This window comes from Mus caroli, chromosome 9, assembly GCF_900094665.2.
Source record: "Mus caroli chromosome 9, CAROLI_EIJ_v1.1, whole genome shotgun sequence".
NCBI classification, from domain to species: Eukaryota; Metazoa; Chordata; class Mammalia; order Rodentia; family Muridae; genus Mus; species Mus caroli.
In genome coordinates, this window is record NC_034578.1 from 67794125 (window position 1) to 67809949 (window position 15825).

Below are 15825 nucleotides of genomic sequence, written 5' to 3' on the forward strand. Positions count from 1 at the left end.
TGTATATACACCTGCCCATTACCCTGAGGAGTCAGTGTCAAAGAAGTAATGACGTATACTGTCAGGTTAGGGGGAAAAGAGAAGTAATGAAGGGATTGATTTCCTGTGCTCATTGGATTTAGTGTGCTACCAACTCCCACCCTTGTGGAATTGCAGCCTGGCATGGGATGGATGCTGTCAGGCTGTTTCCAGTAGCTTCTCACCCAAACTCCCTTTCATGAATTCATTCTGATAGTTAACATTTTGAATTTTGTTCTTTCAATTACCATTGAATTATAAAGAATTATTATTATTATGTGTGTGTGTGTGTGTATGTTGTGGATGCATGTTACTGGATGCATGTAGACATCAGAGGCTAACTTTCTCCTGAAAAAGGAGAGTCTGAAAAGTTGGGTCTTTCTGTCTGCCATGGGTAATGAAGATCAAACTCAGGTCATTAAGTTTGCTGTGGGAAGTGCTTTTCCCTGCTGAGACATCTTACAGGCCCTAGAATTCTACAATTGTAAAAGTGTAAGGAGTGTTGGTGATAAAGTAGATTCTACAGATAGAAATTTCCTTTATAGGTTTCTTTTCAGGAATATATCTGACACTGGGAATATAGAAGGAAGAAGTACATTTAACGAGCATATGGAGAGAAAACTGACTTTCTTGTTTGATCTCACACTGTAGCCCATATTGGCTTGCAGCTCATTATATAGCTACAGCTCAGGCTGGACTCAAATTCACGGCAGCTCTTCTATTCTAAACTCTAATGCACTAGGAATAGAAGAGGCATGAGACACTATACCAGGCAGACAACATTTTTATGCTAAGATAGTTTTCTTCTTAAAATGTAAACTTTTCTGTCTTAAGTTGTAATAAAACAGCTGTCATGCAAATCAATGATCAGCTATGTTTATACTGTCTTTTCAAGTAATAGACTGGGATAAACTTTCATTACTTGCCTTTTCACATGAATACATTAAGATCCTGGATAATTAGCGCAATTAGTAGGATTAGTTAATGAGAATAGTGTACACATCACTTTATATGCTCTTATATGTCCCGCTGCCCCCAGGATCCTCCTGGTGCTGAAGTGCTTGATTTTATGTGGGATATAAGAGATCCAATACAGGTCTTACATCTCAGGCATTTTACCAACTGAGTCATCTCCCTAGCTTAGTCCATTGTTTTGTTTGTTTTTGAGACAGGGTCTGTATGTAGTCCTGGCTCTCCTGAAACTAGTTACATTGGCCAAGCTGGTCTCAAACTCACAAAGATCCTCCTGCCTCTGCCTCCTGAGTGCTGGTATTAAGGACATATGCCACCTTGCCCAGCCCCTAGCCTATAATGTATCTTCATAATAACTAGCTTTAATTTCTAAAACTGTGTTATATACAATCGATTTTTATTGTGCTACTTTTGAAGAACTTTGTCTGAGTGAGAGACTCATCCCCTGCCTCTTCTGATATTTCTTTTTTCTTTTTTTTTCCTTTCCTTCTTTTACCTTCCTTTATTCTAAGGAAGAACTGAGTGAGTGGTGCTGAAAGTTTATGCAAATGGATTCCAGCCTAAGAACAATCTGGTTTCAATTCTCTTTACTCACTATTAACTAGGGCACAGATGAAAAAAGTTATATATTTTTTAAGTGGAGTAAATATAAGATTTATTGAAGAAAAGTGACAAAGAATTCTTGAGAGGGAGAAAAAGGCTAAAAAAATTACCAACTTCACTGTCACAGAGACAGTGAAGTTGGTAATCTCAGTCAGTTACTCATGTTCCAGAATGAGGCTTTTATACTGAACTGCACTGAGACACAGTGGAGAATACATACACTCTCCTCAGATAGAGGGTTCAGGGTCAATAAAACAACCTACTTTATTGGACATCTGACCATGCCAAAGCTGTAAGTGACTCAAAGCGTTCTATCAGCATCCTGCTCTGACTTTATATGCCAGATGAATAGGGCTCTAGAAAGAATCCTTCCCTGGAATGCCTACAAATGCTTCTCTTAATTATTACAAGTGCCACCACTTGTAGTATTTTTAGAAGTTCTGTCTAGACAATTTACAGCTATGAATATGTTATAAAGAAACCATCATTCTGTATATTATAAAAGATAAATGTAAACTCAATGAATTTCAAGACAAGTTACTCCAGCAGGCATAAGCAGCATTCACCGACCTTCACTAACCAACTGGCTGTTGTCTGACTGCTTACAGGAGATGATCTTCTCTACCAGCTGGTTGTAGCTGCAGTTGCCAACAGCTTTTACAATGTCATCGATCTGAAAAACAAATGATGGTCTCACTAGTCCTGGGAAGATCTGAAACAGTAACAAAGGCAAACCCCTCACTTTGTAAGCATGTTTCCCAGTAACAACACTAAATGGAAACACTTATGAGAAACTCAGCATAGAACCTTGAAAAGCAGTTTCACACACATTATGAAAACTACTGCAGTTATATTGTGCAAAAACGATAGTTATTACATGTAACTTTAAGACTATAAGGATGCATTCAAGCCACTATAATACATGAGGTATTCAGGAGAAAAAAAAATAAGAAAAATTCAGGGGTAGAGATATGACTCAGAGCTGAAAGCACTGGCTGTTTTTCCAGAGGACCGGAGTTATTTTCCTAGCACCCACAGAGGTGTCCCAACTGCCCGCAACTCCAGTTCCGGAAGCCAACATCATCTTTTGGTCTCCACAGGCATTGCACAAACATAGTATAAAAACATACATGCAGACAAACCATCCATATACATAAAACAAAAGTAAATAAAAAAGAAAAGAAAAATTTAGTGCTCAGATAAAACACAGATGTTTTCAAAGCATGGCGGCACATGCCTGTGACCTTGGTGCTGAACCCTCCTCCTCCCATGACAGCTTCACACTATCTTACTTTCTTTTGTGCGCTCTCACTCTCTCTCTCTCTCTCTCTCTCTCTCTCCTCTCTCTCTCTCCTCTCTCTCTCAAGTTCCAAGCTCGCCTCAAAAAACTCAGAATGCCCATTCTGTCTGCCCATCACTTTTCATTTATCAATTTTGAGGCATTCTTTTGTCCTTACAAACTGTCGATATATTTTATGTGTGTCTCTTATCAACATCGAAACACAAATCTGTCTTAATCCAGCACACAATCATTGTCTTTTTAAGTATTTGCTGAGGCCAAACTCAGTAACAAAGCAAGACTTATCACAAAATTAAAGACAGAAATTGTTATTTTCTTTTTTAACAATTAATGCTAGATCTTTGAAACACTTTAATTTCATTCTTCTTCTAATTTCTGTTATTTTTACAGAGTTTAGAAGTTTTTAGAACCCAAAAAATATGTTATTTGGTAATCATCAGTAACTTAGATTATATTTAGTTTTTATTTATATTTGGAGTAATTTTACTTCTTGTCCAAATACTTATTTATATTTCTACTAATAAAACCCTAGTGATAGCAAATTTCTAAAATGTAATTTGAAAAACACTTTGCTTCATTCTTGAAAAATGATTCTACAAGGACAGATTTATGGTTGTTTTTTCTCTTCATTCAGTGATGCCATCCCGTTGTCCTTTAACCTTTGCTTCAGAGGGTGTGGTACCTGTACCTGTAGCCTTAGCACTTGGGAGGTGGAGGCAGGTGGATCATGAATTCAAGGTGATTTCTCTGTTACATAGTGAGTTTGAAGCCAGTCTAGGATGCATGAGACCCTGCTCCAAAATAAAATAAAATATTAATTATTGATCATTTAGAAACATCTTCTCAGGCTGGAGCAATGGCTCAGTGGTTAAAAGCACTGACTGCTCTTCCAGAGGTCCTGAGTTCAATTCTCAGCAACCACATGGTGGCTTACAACCATCTGTAATGGGATCAGATGCCCTCTTCTGGTGTGTCTGAAGACAGCTACAGCGTACTCACATAAATAAAACAAATAAATCTTAAAAAAAGAAACATCTTCTCAAGTGACTGAATTTTAGTGTTCATTATCTAAAAGAATATATTTATTTGCAGTTTATTTATAGTTTTTTCTTTTGAGACAAGGTCTCTCTACATAGCCCTAGTTGTCCTGGAATTACTTATATAAACCATGCTAGCTTCAAATTCAGAAAGATGCCTGCCTTTGTCTTCCAATTGCTGGTAGTAAAGGTGTTGTGTTCACTACTACACCCAAGCAAGATAGTTATTTAGAGACCACAGAATTCGAATTCAAAGAAGCATAGTTTTGAAAGGTTTTAGAGCTTTTGCCTTTTCTTGTTCTCTTCTGAGCATCAGGATTTGTTAGAAAGCAAGTGAATGAAACACATCTAAAGCACTGAGGCTTCTCTTGAGAACGTCTGCCTAGACCAGAAACACCTGGTTTGCTATCTCTGTACCACACTGAAGTTCAATTTTTAATGAATATGTAAGCATATTATTTACCCATGTACTGGACAACTTATAGCTAGCTACACATACAAACAGGTGTTTTGAGTTTAGTTTAATGTCATGTTATTCACAAGAGTAAAAACTACCTGGCATTGCTACCTGCCAGGACACACCTGGCATGTGTAAAATGCTGGGCATGGGACTTTTAGTGACATCCTCAGTGCAAGAGTACCAATCAAAACATAGACATCCTTGTTTAAGTGAACTACCCCTGCACTGCCCAGAATACCAGTTGCTTTTAGCAGTAGACAGGGATGGAGGGCATGGGCAAGCCTCTGCTATGATGCTCTCTTTTTTTCAATAGCTAATGCAGACACGATGTATTCCAGTAGTTAATATTGATTAAGCACCTACTGTGTGCAACACACTATTCTAAAAGCTGAGACATAAAATCCCATTCCCATAAAATAAGCATTTATTGAAAAATAATAGTCAGTCAGTAAATGAATAGATAATAATTATAGTTAATGATAAATGGTAAAAACATAGCAAAGGGAGAGAAAATGGCGACAAGAGGAAGATTAATAAGTTTAGAGAGGGTCTCTCTGACAAGGTAATATTTGACAAGAACTTTTGATATACAAAGAACCAAATACGTAAAGGTCTGAGAGAACAAGGTATCAGGAGAATAATAGTTCACAATGAGTATTAATCCATTCTCTACAAAACTGAGCTAGGCTGAGAGTGCAGACTTGCTTGGCATGCACAGTGCTCTGGGTTTCAAGCCAGGACCTGCAGCAACATTAGCAGCTCAGAGAGGAGCAAGCTGACCTGCTTAGCTAAGAGAAAAGCAGCAAGTGCCACTACAGTAAAGTGAGAACGCCACAGACAGGCTGGGAGTGCAGTTAGGCAGAGTCTAGAGCACAAAAACCTAGATTAAGCTTTGGCAGGATGGCTATGGATTCAAGGCCAGCCTGGACTACACAGTGAGTGCCAGGTCAGCTTGGGATACCACAGGGCCTGGTCACAAAACCAAAAACCAAAACAACAAATGCCCATTATGATTTTATCTTCTTGCTACTATACTGGTAAATGGGAGTCTAGGGGGGGAAGGGAAGGGAATAAAATCTGGAGTGTAAAATAAATATTTCATTAAAAAATTGAACAAAAAATAGGTGTGTGTGTGTATCACTTTTTAAGTGAGTATCAAGATAATTAATTATTCCTGAATGATTTTTTTTTCAGCAAATAACAGAGCAATGGGTCACTGACAGGCAATTAAACAAACAAATATATAAATTTAATTAAATATATAATTATTTTATATATAGTTAAATACAATATACATGCAATTGTTAAGTATTATATAATATTATATATAACGTATAATAATTACTATATAAGACATATTAATAATAAAATTAATTCACAATAATATTATTAATATTAAGCAATGTTATTTAACTTAATAATAATAAAAAGTTATATAAATAATAATTTTAAAAGTTAATAATAAGTAATGTTATTATTAAATAATAATAATTAATATTAAGTAATGAATAACAATTAATATATAATATATAAAATCTATAAAATCTATATACTGTTAACTATAAAATAACTATAAGTAATATATAATTAAATATAAACAACAAAACAATTTAGAATATACATAAATTAAATATAAATATATATGTTTAGAATAACTTTCCCACATTTGTATTTATATAACTGATACATTTTTAAATGTTTTGCCTACATGTATGTCTGTGTCCCAGTGGCATGCCTGGTGGATCAGAAGAGGGCACTGGATCCCCTGGATCTAGAGTTACAGACAGTTGTGACCTGTCTACAGTAGCCAGTGCTCTTAACCACTGAGGCATCTCTCTGGACCCCTATGTTTATATAATTCAAATTCTACTTACCTGAGGGTCCACTAGCCACCCATGATACAAAGGAATATCTAGAAGATCAAAGACTATGCACTCTGGTGTGTACTCGAAAACTCGTACCCCAGTGAACCTGACATTCACGTCCAGGCCTGTCTGCAGTTTGTGCAAGATTGCCATAGCATCACTCATATTCTGAAAATATAAAAGGAAGACGTAGAGTTCAGAAGAAAAATTACTATAAAAAAAGTTGTATGTGGTGGCATGTGTCTGTAGTCCCCATACGGTTCTCATTTGAGCCCAAGACTTCCATACTAGCCTAAGCAACACAGCAAGACCCTGTGTCTAAAAAACAAACAAAACAAAACAAAACGAAACACCCAAGTTATTCCTATCAATGCTTTTATTTTCATGTTTTGATTTTATTTTATTCGTTTCTTTTATTATAGTCCTACAGTACTAGGAATCAACCCCAGGGCTTTGTATATACTAGATAAACTACATCTTTAGACCTGCAGCAGACTTTCAGTCCTCCACCCTCTGCCTCCTGATCCCTCAGAATAAATGTTGTGATATTTGCCACAGCAAGCTTAATCAAAAGCCTGTTTTGCAAACACATTTGCATTCATTTAAAAGCCTGTCAGGCTGAAGGTACAGCTTATTGGTGGAGCCCTCACTACAGCTGGCTTGTGTAAAGTTCTTATTAAATACCCAACAACTACAAAAAAAATAAACAATTGAAATAAAAAAATGAAATTCCGTTGCCATCCATGCACACTGTGTCTCCTTACACTGTGAAGGTCTTTATCTATTTGGCAAAGCTAGGAATTTCCACATGGTTCCAGGAATTCACTTCATTTCTGCACTGACTCGTCTGAGTGGAATTGTGGTATGTTTGCCTTAAGCCCTCAGACAGAAAGTTTCACATTTCTCAAGGTGAAACAGCTTTCCTTCCACTCTCTGGAGTCCAAGCTACCATAATGCAAATGCATCCAGATTGACTGGCGGTTTGAAGGGAACAAGCAGGCTGCTGTCACCTTCAAACACTTGTCAGATGGATCCTCAGGACCTCCAACAGAAGTAAAATGACACCAGGATCACCAGCCACGATTTTGAATTTCAATTTTGGTGTTATCAAAAAATATCTCATTGAGTTCAGTAAGAAATTATATAAACTTTAAATGTGAAATAAATTGAACATTATAATTTCATACTTATAAAATATTATTTTTTATGTGGACATAAGTCATGAGATTAGAAAGAGGACATGGAAAGGGGAAGATGAAATCTAAAGGTGTTAGGGCGGGGAGGGGGGAAAGAGGAAAAGATGATATTAATGAATTCATGTGAAGCAGGAAGGGCCATTGGTGAGAAGAAGGAGGCCAGGGAAGGGAGAGCGCACCAGAGGGTAACCTAAGAACAAGCATGCATGAAAGTTTCATGATGTAACTAACACATTACTTTCTATGCTAACTTTAAAAAAACAATTAAAAATGTCATTTATTGGTTTTATATACTAGAAGCAGATGTAAGATTTCTACTGCTAAAAACTGTTTGAGAAATCACTGCTCTCAGGGTGGTGGTGGCTCAGTGGTTAGGAGCAGCACCCAGATGACATCTTCACAAAGACATCCATGCAGACGAACACCAGTGCACACAAACATTTAAAAAGTAGTCACTGCTCTAAGTTATAAATTCTCCTAGTAAGTTTTGGGAGTTACTGAGTAGTAAACCCAGGTCCTCTGTTATGCTCCAGTCTTTTCTAATAAAATTTAAATCAGCACACAAAGTTGACTTTAGCTATAGATTATCTATATATGCCAGATGTTGGTTTTTCAATTGGATTACAAAATTATATGAACATTTAAATTCAAGAAACTTTGTAAGTTAACCTCAGCTGGAACTCTGTGAGTTCGAGACCAGCCTGGTCTACATTATGAGCTCCAGGTCAGCCAAGTCTACACAGTGAGACCCTGTCTCAAAAACTAACCAACCAACCAACCAACCAACCAAACTCTGAAAACTAGAAATGACTTTTGTTTCCTGATGTGACCTTGGGTCTGATGATTGTCTCTGGCCTTGGGACAGGGTCTCACTATGTAGCTCTGGCTGGCATGGAACTCTATACACACCAGGTTTTACTATGCCCAGATGATCACATATTTTAAAAGTTGCTTGGACAGTAAAAATGAATGCCCAGTGATGTTCATTTCTTCCACAGTCGAAGTGATGAGCCTCCCTTCCACAAAAAGAAGTTATTTTTTAATCCCAGTACCCAGGAGGCAGAGTCAGGTGGGTCTATGAGTTTGAGAACAGCCTGGTCTACAGAGTGAGTTCCAGGACAGCCAGGGCTACACAGAGAAACCCTGTCTCAAAAAAACAAAACACCCCCCCCAAAACAAACAAAGTTAATTTGTTTTTCTTTCTATTAACAAATACAAAGGATATTGAGGAAGATGAGGTTTGCTGGAGTACTCGCAGCTTTGGGAGTGCACCTTTCCTATTGTATCTTTCCTACAGAACAGGATCTCAAAGGATGTACCCCAAAATGTGGACCCGTTGAAATTATATAAGTACAGAGTGTGTCCTGACATCTCAGGCAACATTTATGCAACTTTATCCTGAGCATGACTTGAGGACTGGCAGAGTGTTTCCTTGGCATTGACAAGGTATTGAACTCAATTCTCAGCACTGGAAAAATGACAGTCACTTAAAGGACAAACAATGACAAATTCACTTGAGAGTAAATTTTTCAAGATAATGCCAAGTTATTTATATGATGGTACCAATAAATCACCAGCACACACATGCATAGAAAACAGGAATCCAAACATTATGGCTCTTGAACCAAATATGGCTTTGAGCTATAACTATTTTTACATTTTAAAGGGTTGTTTTTAAGAAAGAACAGAAAAAAAAAGAATAAGCAGCAGACTTGAACTTAAGTGGCTGGCAAAGCCGAACACATTTACTCTCTGGTCCTGTATAGGTAAAGTTTCAAATCACAGACAAATATCAATGTGTAAATTCATAATACAGATTTACATATTTTAATGTAAAAGTCATGTTCATTACCTGTTCATAATTTACACGTTGAATTTCTGATATTTCTTTTGGCTTTGCCTCAAGCATATAATCACCTGTAAAAAGAAATTATGAATTGCCTTTAAAAATATTCTTTCTGCTTATAAAATATTTTAATTACTTTAAATTACTTTAAAAATTATATAAGTACACTGTAGCTATCTTCAGACACATCAGAAGAGGGCATCAGATCCCATTACAAATGGTTGTAAGCCCCCATGTGGTTGCTGGGAATTGAACTCAGAACCTCTGGAAGAGCAGTCAGTGTTTTTAACCACTGAGCCATCTCTCCCGCCCCTAACTATAAACTTTTTTAAAAATATATTTTAAAATAAATTTTATTACTTTAATAAAAAAGACTACACTGACATGTAAAACTTTAACACATTTAAATACATTTATAGGGCTTCTCTGCAGTATGATTTTTTTTCTCATGAAAAACTGATGCTACATGCAAAGACTATACCACACTGATTACATTCATAGGGTTTCTCTCCAGAATGTGTTCTTTTATGTATTAGGAGACTACTATGATGTGCACAGCCTTTACCACAGTGAGTCCATGTATAAGGTTTCTCTACAGTTGGTGTTTTGCATTCGGTGATAACTATTATGTACAAAAGGTTTACCACATTTCTTGCATTCATAGGATTTCTCTCCAGTATGAATACTGTCATGATGATGATTACAAAAATGTGCAAAGGCTTCAACATATTAGAGACAGTCATACAGTTATCTTCAAACACATAAAGTAATACATACTGGAGAGAAACTATAAACTTTTAAACATTGCAGCAACAGGTTGCTTATAAAGTTGGTCCCTTAGTTCTATCCAGAGAAAATCAAAGTTAACTGTTCGCCTTACATAGTTTTCAACGTACACAGTATAATGCTCATGAACTTTCTCTTCCTTTTACCCTTTCTTCTATTTCGTGGTACTATGGACTGAACCCAGGGCCCTATTCATGACAGGCAAGCACTCTACCACTGAACTATATTTCCAGTCCCTTTTAAATAATAATTATAAAAAATATACATATGGGTATTTTGCCAGCATATGTATCTGTGCGTCTGATGCCAAGAAGAGGCAGGGTATCAGAGGGTATTCCTATAACTGTGGTTACAGAGGGTTGTGAGCTGCTATGTGGGTACTAGGAATCGAACCTAGGTCCTCTGCAAGAGCAGAAAGTGTTCTTAACCACTGAGCCTTCTCTCTAGCCCTTCTTTTAGTCATTAAGATAAAGTCTCACTAAGTTTCCCAGGCTGGCCTTGAACTAGAGATCCTCCTGCCTTAGCCTTCTGATTAACTAGACTTGGAGGTCTATGTATGCCATAAGTCCCAACTTGAATATTCTTTTATTTTACATTTACAATATATTTGAGCATCTTCCTATGACCCATAGAGATCCCAAAGAATTCACCAACTTCAATTGCTATAAATAATTCAACTACTTCTCCTATGATCTCACAAACTACAGATGCTATTAGTTTTTAATACATGTAAAACTTTTCAATATATTTTTTAAAAACTTAAAAAATGTGAGGACACTTTATTATGTATTATCTTTCTATTCTCTCTCTCTCTCTCTCTCTCTCTCTCTCTCTCTCTCCNCCCACACACACACACACACACACACACACACACACATACATGTGCATGCATACACACACACACACACGCACACACTTTTAAGTTTTTATATCTATGTATAGGTTTTTTGCTGCATGTATATCTGTGCATCATATGGGTACCTCACAGGCCAGAGTGTGTCAAATCCCCTGGAACTGGAATTATAGACAGTTGTGAGGTGTTTCTTGGTGGAGGATGCAATTGAACTAGATCCTCTGGAAAAGCTCTCCCTCTCCCTCTCCCTCTCCCCCTCCCCCCCCTCCCCCCTCTTCCCCTCCTCCTTTCCTTCTCTCCAGGGTCTCATTATGAAGTTGTGAGTGACCTGGAACTCACAGAGAGATCCACCTGCTTCTGCCTCCCAAGAACTTGGAATAAAGACATGCAATGTCCTACTTGGCTTATATATTATCTTCATATAAAGATTTTGGAGTTCTTGTGATTGAATTAGGGCCCTGAACATGCTAAGCATGTGCTGTCCCATAGAATTACAGTCTATAAATTGCCTGCAAAATTATTAAATGCATATGTCCTTTTCTTTATCTGTATAATTACTATCATTTTATTGAGTTGGAAAAGCTCTTTTACATTTTCATCACATTTCTATTTTATTTGCTTTTCAGTGTGTGTGTGTGTGTGTGTGTGTGCGCGCGTGTGCACACACATGTAAAGGTCAGAGAACAGATGTGGCATTCAGACCTTTCCTCCCGCCATGTAGGGCTTGGGGACTGACATCAGGTGGACAGACTTGATGGCGGGCACCTTTGCTCACTATTCCATCTTGATGACCCTAAAAGCTCTTTCAAAGTTAAGAGGAATTAGCTCAGTTTCTGTGATATATGTAGTAAAGATTTTTTCCATATTCTTTTTTCTTTTTTTATACTTTATGATAGTTTGTTGTTGTTTGTTTGCTTGCTATTTTTTTCCCCAAATGGAAATAGCTATGTAGATTCTGAAAGATCGTTACCTCTTTAGAGTTTACAGATATTTATGTATACTGTCTTTATCCATTATGTGTCCCCTTTTAAATGTTCAAATCTTTCAATTTAAATGGAATTTATTTTGATAGAAACAGTAAGGAATTATGTCTGATGGAAACAGCATGGAATTAGCTTCTTACCCAAGTAGCTAACAAGTTAACAAGACTGCTTTCAATAAGCTTTAATTCTACTTTGAAATAAATTTATAAATACTATACCAAATAGTCTCTTATGCCAGTGGTCTCAACCTTCCTAAAGCTGCAACCCTTTAACATAAATAAGTCCTTCACTTGTGATGACCCCGATCATAAAATTATTTCGTTGCTACTTCCTATCTGTAATTTTGCTACTGTTATGAATCATAATGTAAATATCTGAAAGGTGACCCACAGGTTGAGAACTGCTGTCTTAGGCTTTGCAACTCTGAAAACAAAAGAATATCTACAGACACCAATCTATTATTTTAAGATGGTGAAGTTACACCAGCAACGACTTTATTTTACTTATACAAGAACTATCAATTCTATACGATATTTATTCAGATAATGAAGAAGGTGAGTGCTCTGCTTGAATCCTGTATTTCATTTGTGTTTCATGTTTATTTTGATGAAAGACTGCATTTGCTTTCTTAGCTACCATGTTAGTTAGTCCAGGATGTGGAACATTATATGAGACAGTATTAAATGATCTTCTTACAGAGACAAAAGCTTGGAGACTAATGACAAGGCTCTTGACATTTATGCCTTTTGAAAAATGTATCCTTGAACACAAAATGAATTTACTGACTCATCTTGGTTTTCGCTGCCCCCCCCCCCCCAGAATTCTTGAGTCAGAGTCAATTTGTAGCCCAGGCTAGCCTTGAAATCATGCCTCAGTCTCTCCAGTTGGATTATAGATGGGTTCCACCATACCTAGGCAGATTTATCTCTAACAAACAAAATATGATGGAGTAATGAGGTGTCACTTCTATATTAGAATATAAATCAGTATAGTTTTTACTGTTGTACTCTCTGAAGACATGTTCCATGCTATGAAGCTCCTCATGAGAGGCTCCTATGTAACACAGAGCTTTAGTACCACAAATATGATAAACTGAGTCCTGGCATCAACTGAGTGAACAGCCACCAATTCTTTGTAGCTGCTTTTTCACCTGAAGTGGCAGTGCTGGTGGGTGCCATGTCTGCAGCCTCCTAAGACCTTGGATGAGGCTGCCACCTAGATTCCTGACCCCAAAGATGCTGTGAAATAGCAATGGATTATTGTTTGGTACCAGTAAACACTAGGATGATTTATAATATAGCACAAGATTACTAGTGTTCTAATCACACGATGCTGGAACCATATATTTTAGGAAGAATTTGGAATATAAGAATCTGATTGCTCGAAGCCTGCATAGTTAGCAGTGTGTCTCGGAGACAGTGGGACTGTCACACTAACCAGGTTACTGCTACACAAGTACCACTTGGCAGCAGGGCAGAGCTGTGGGAACTGAGATGTTTCCCCACACCACCTCAACACCATTGTACTAACCACAGCTCAGCTTTGATTACCCTGTGAGCCTGCTGCATTGCTCACCCTCACCAAACATGCCTATGTCAGTGAGTTCCCAGTTAGTCATAACCCGGCTCCAGTGTGTACGTCCATTATGCATATCTTGTGCATAAATGTTGTACAGGATATTTTATGTATTATATGTGTCTGTAGTGTGCATTGCATTATTATGTGAGATGTAAGATCTGCATATGGATGATGGAACCAAGCACTCAAGTGTCATGCCAATGATAACACCAAATAAACCTTGAACAGTGAAAAAAAAAAAAAAAGAATCTGATTGCTTTTGTGTGTACATGCGCTGGAGATCAAATCCAGAGCTTTGTTGAGTGCTAAGGTGTGTTCTTACCACTAAAGTAAACCTACCGTCCTTATAATCAAGTCTTTTTAAAAAGAAGAAATTGAGTTTCTTTTAGACACGTAAATAAATGATCTCTCAAGAGCATACTTTTGTCTAGATTATCCCACCTTTGTGCCTGTACTTACTTTCAAAACATTCTTTGCATAAAAAAGGCACTTGTTTCCCACAGCCCTCCTTGGAGCCTGAAGGGAGAGGACTGTCAGCTCTAGGCCAACATGGAGTATGCAAGACTCTATTTCATGAAACAAAAGTATTCTTCTTTTCCCCCTTCAATTTTTAAAGAGTTATTTTTAAAATTATGTGTAAGACAGCTGGAAATATAGCTCAGCAGTTAAGAGCACGTATGATTCTTCGAGAGGATCTGAGTTTGGTTCCTAGCACTCATGTCAGGCAGCTAACAACTGTCTTTAACCCAGTCACAGGAGATCCTATGCCTTCTGGCCTCCATGGGGCACTGTACACACACACACACACACGCACACACACACACACATGTATGTGTGTGCGTGCTTAAAATAAAAATCTTAAATGTTATATGTGTATACATACATGTGACCTGAGTGCCTGCAGAGGCCAAAAGATGGTGTCAGGTCTGGAATTACAGGCAGCTGTAAGCTACCTGACATGAATGTTAGAACCTGAATACAAGTCATTTGGAAAAGCAGTAGATGCTCTTAACCACTGAGCCACCTCTCCAGCCTTTTTTGCTAGTTCTGAGACAGGTGCTCATTATGTAACCCAGGCTAATCTTGAACTTGGGATCCTCCTGCTTACTTCTTCTGCGTACAGGGATTACATCATGTACCACTCTGTCCAGGGTATTTCTTTCATCTGTGTGTATGCTCCTATATGTGTGAAGGTCAGAGGTCAATCTCTCTTGTTGATTCTTGTGAGCGCTCTACTTTGAGTTCTGAGACAGGGTTCCTCACTGGAATCCATCCATCCATATCTAGTAGGCTATGATAGCTGGCCACTGAACCCCAGGCAGCTTCCTGTTTGGTTTCCCCAGAACTATAAAGACAAGTGCTACTACCATGCTCAGCTTTTTCATATGGGTTCTTGGGGGTCAAACTGGTGTCCTTCTGTTTGTTTTTCAGGTACTTTACTGACTGAACATTTCTCCAGTACTCTCAGAATATTTGATGAAAGTCAAACACATTTTTGTCATGGGTTAAAATAGATACTAGGACAAAGATGTTACTCTCATTATATGGTTATACAAAAATAATATTTCTTATTATTAAAAATAGAGAAGTGTCTATTTTCCCCAGAGACTAAATAAAAAATAAAGTATATCAAAAATCTAAAGTGGTTTTGAAAAAAGACACTGGCAGGCTTATAAATGGCCTCTGCAAGGAACTGTCTAAAGCAGGTTCAAAACTGGGCAGAACTTGGAAAGGCAGATAACACACACACACACACACACACACACACACACACACACACACACACTCACTCACTAGGCTTATGATAGAATTGGTGAGGTTAAGTGGCTCCCCCACTCACCCCATCTTCCTGAGATAAAATGCCATAGTTTGTAATCTGTTGTACTCTGGATATGATATGCTATGGTTTGTTCTGGTTTTATAGTAATGCATCTGCCCATCAGCCAAAGCTGACTGCTGAATCCATACAGCTGTAAAGTTTTGCCTTTGTTTGGATAGACTGCTTTTCAGTTATGCATGAACATTATAAGATGTTCTTCCTTTAAGCAAGCTAACTATCTAGCTTTCTTTCTTTCTTTTATAGTTGGGGCTGGAGAGGTAGCTTAGAGGTAAGGAGTACTGACTGCTCTTCCAGAAGACCCAGGACACTAGCACCCACATCAAAGCTGTTGTTGACATGAAACTACACATACTCTCTCTCTCCCTCCCTCCCTCTCTCCTTCCCCCTCCTCTTCTCTCTCTCTCTCTCTCTCTCTCTCTCTCTCTCTCTCTCTCTATCTTTCTTTCTTTCTTTCTTTCTTTCTTTCTTTCTTTCTTTCTTTCTTTCTT

General features: G+C 37.6%; 1 protein-coding gene across 1 annotated transcript in view; it reads right to left on the minus strand.

Annotated features, from left to right (window-relative positions):
* Positions 1-15825, minus strand: part of Mindy2 (MINDY lysine 48 deubiquitinase 2) — a 57233-nt gene that overhangs the window by 25500 nt on the left and 15908 nt on the right. Inside the window, exons 3-5 of the mRNA XM_021172371.2 lie at positions 9304-9368; positions 6265-6423; positions 2164-2266 (exon numbers count right to left, since the gene is read on the minus strand). Of these exons, the coding sequence (XP_021028030.1) occupies positions 2164-2266; positions 6265-6423; positions 9304-9368 (327 nt within the window). The remainder of the gene's footprint in view (positions 1-2163; positions 2267-6264; positions 6424-9303; positions 9369-15825) is intronic.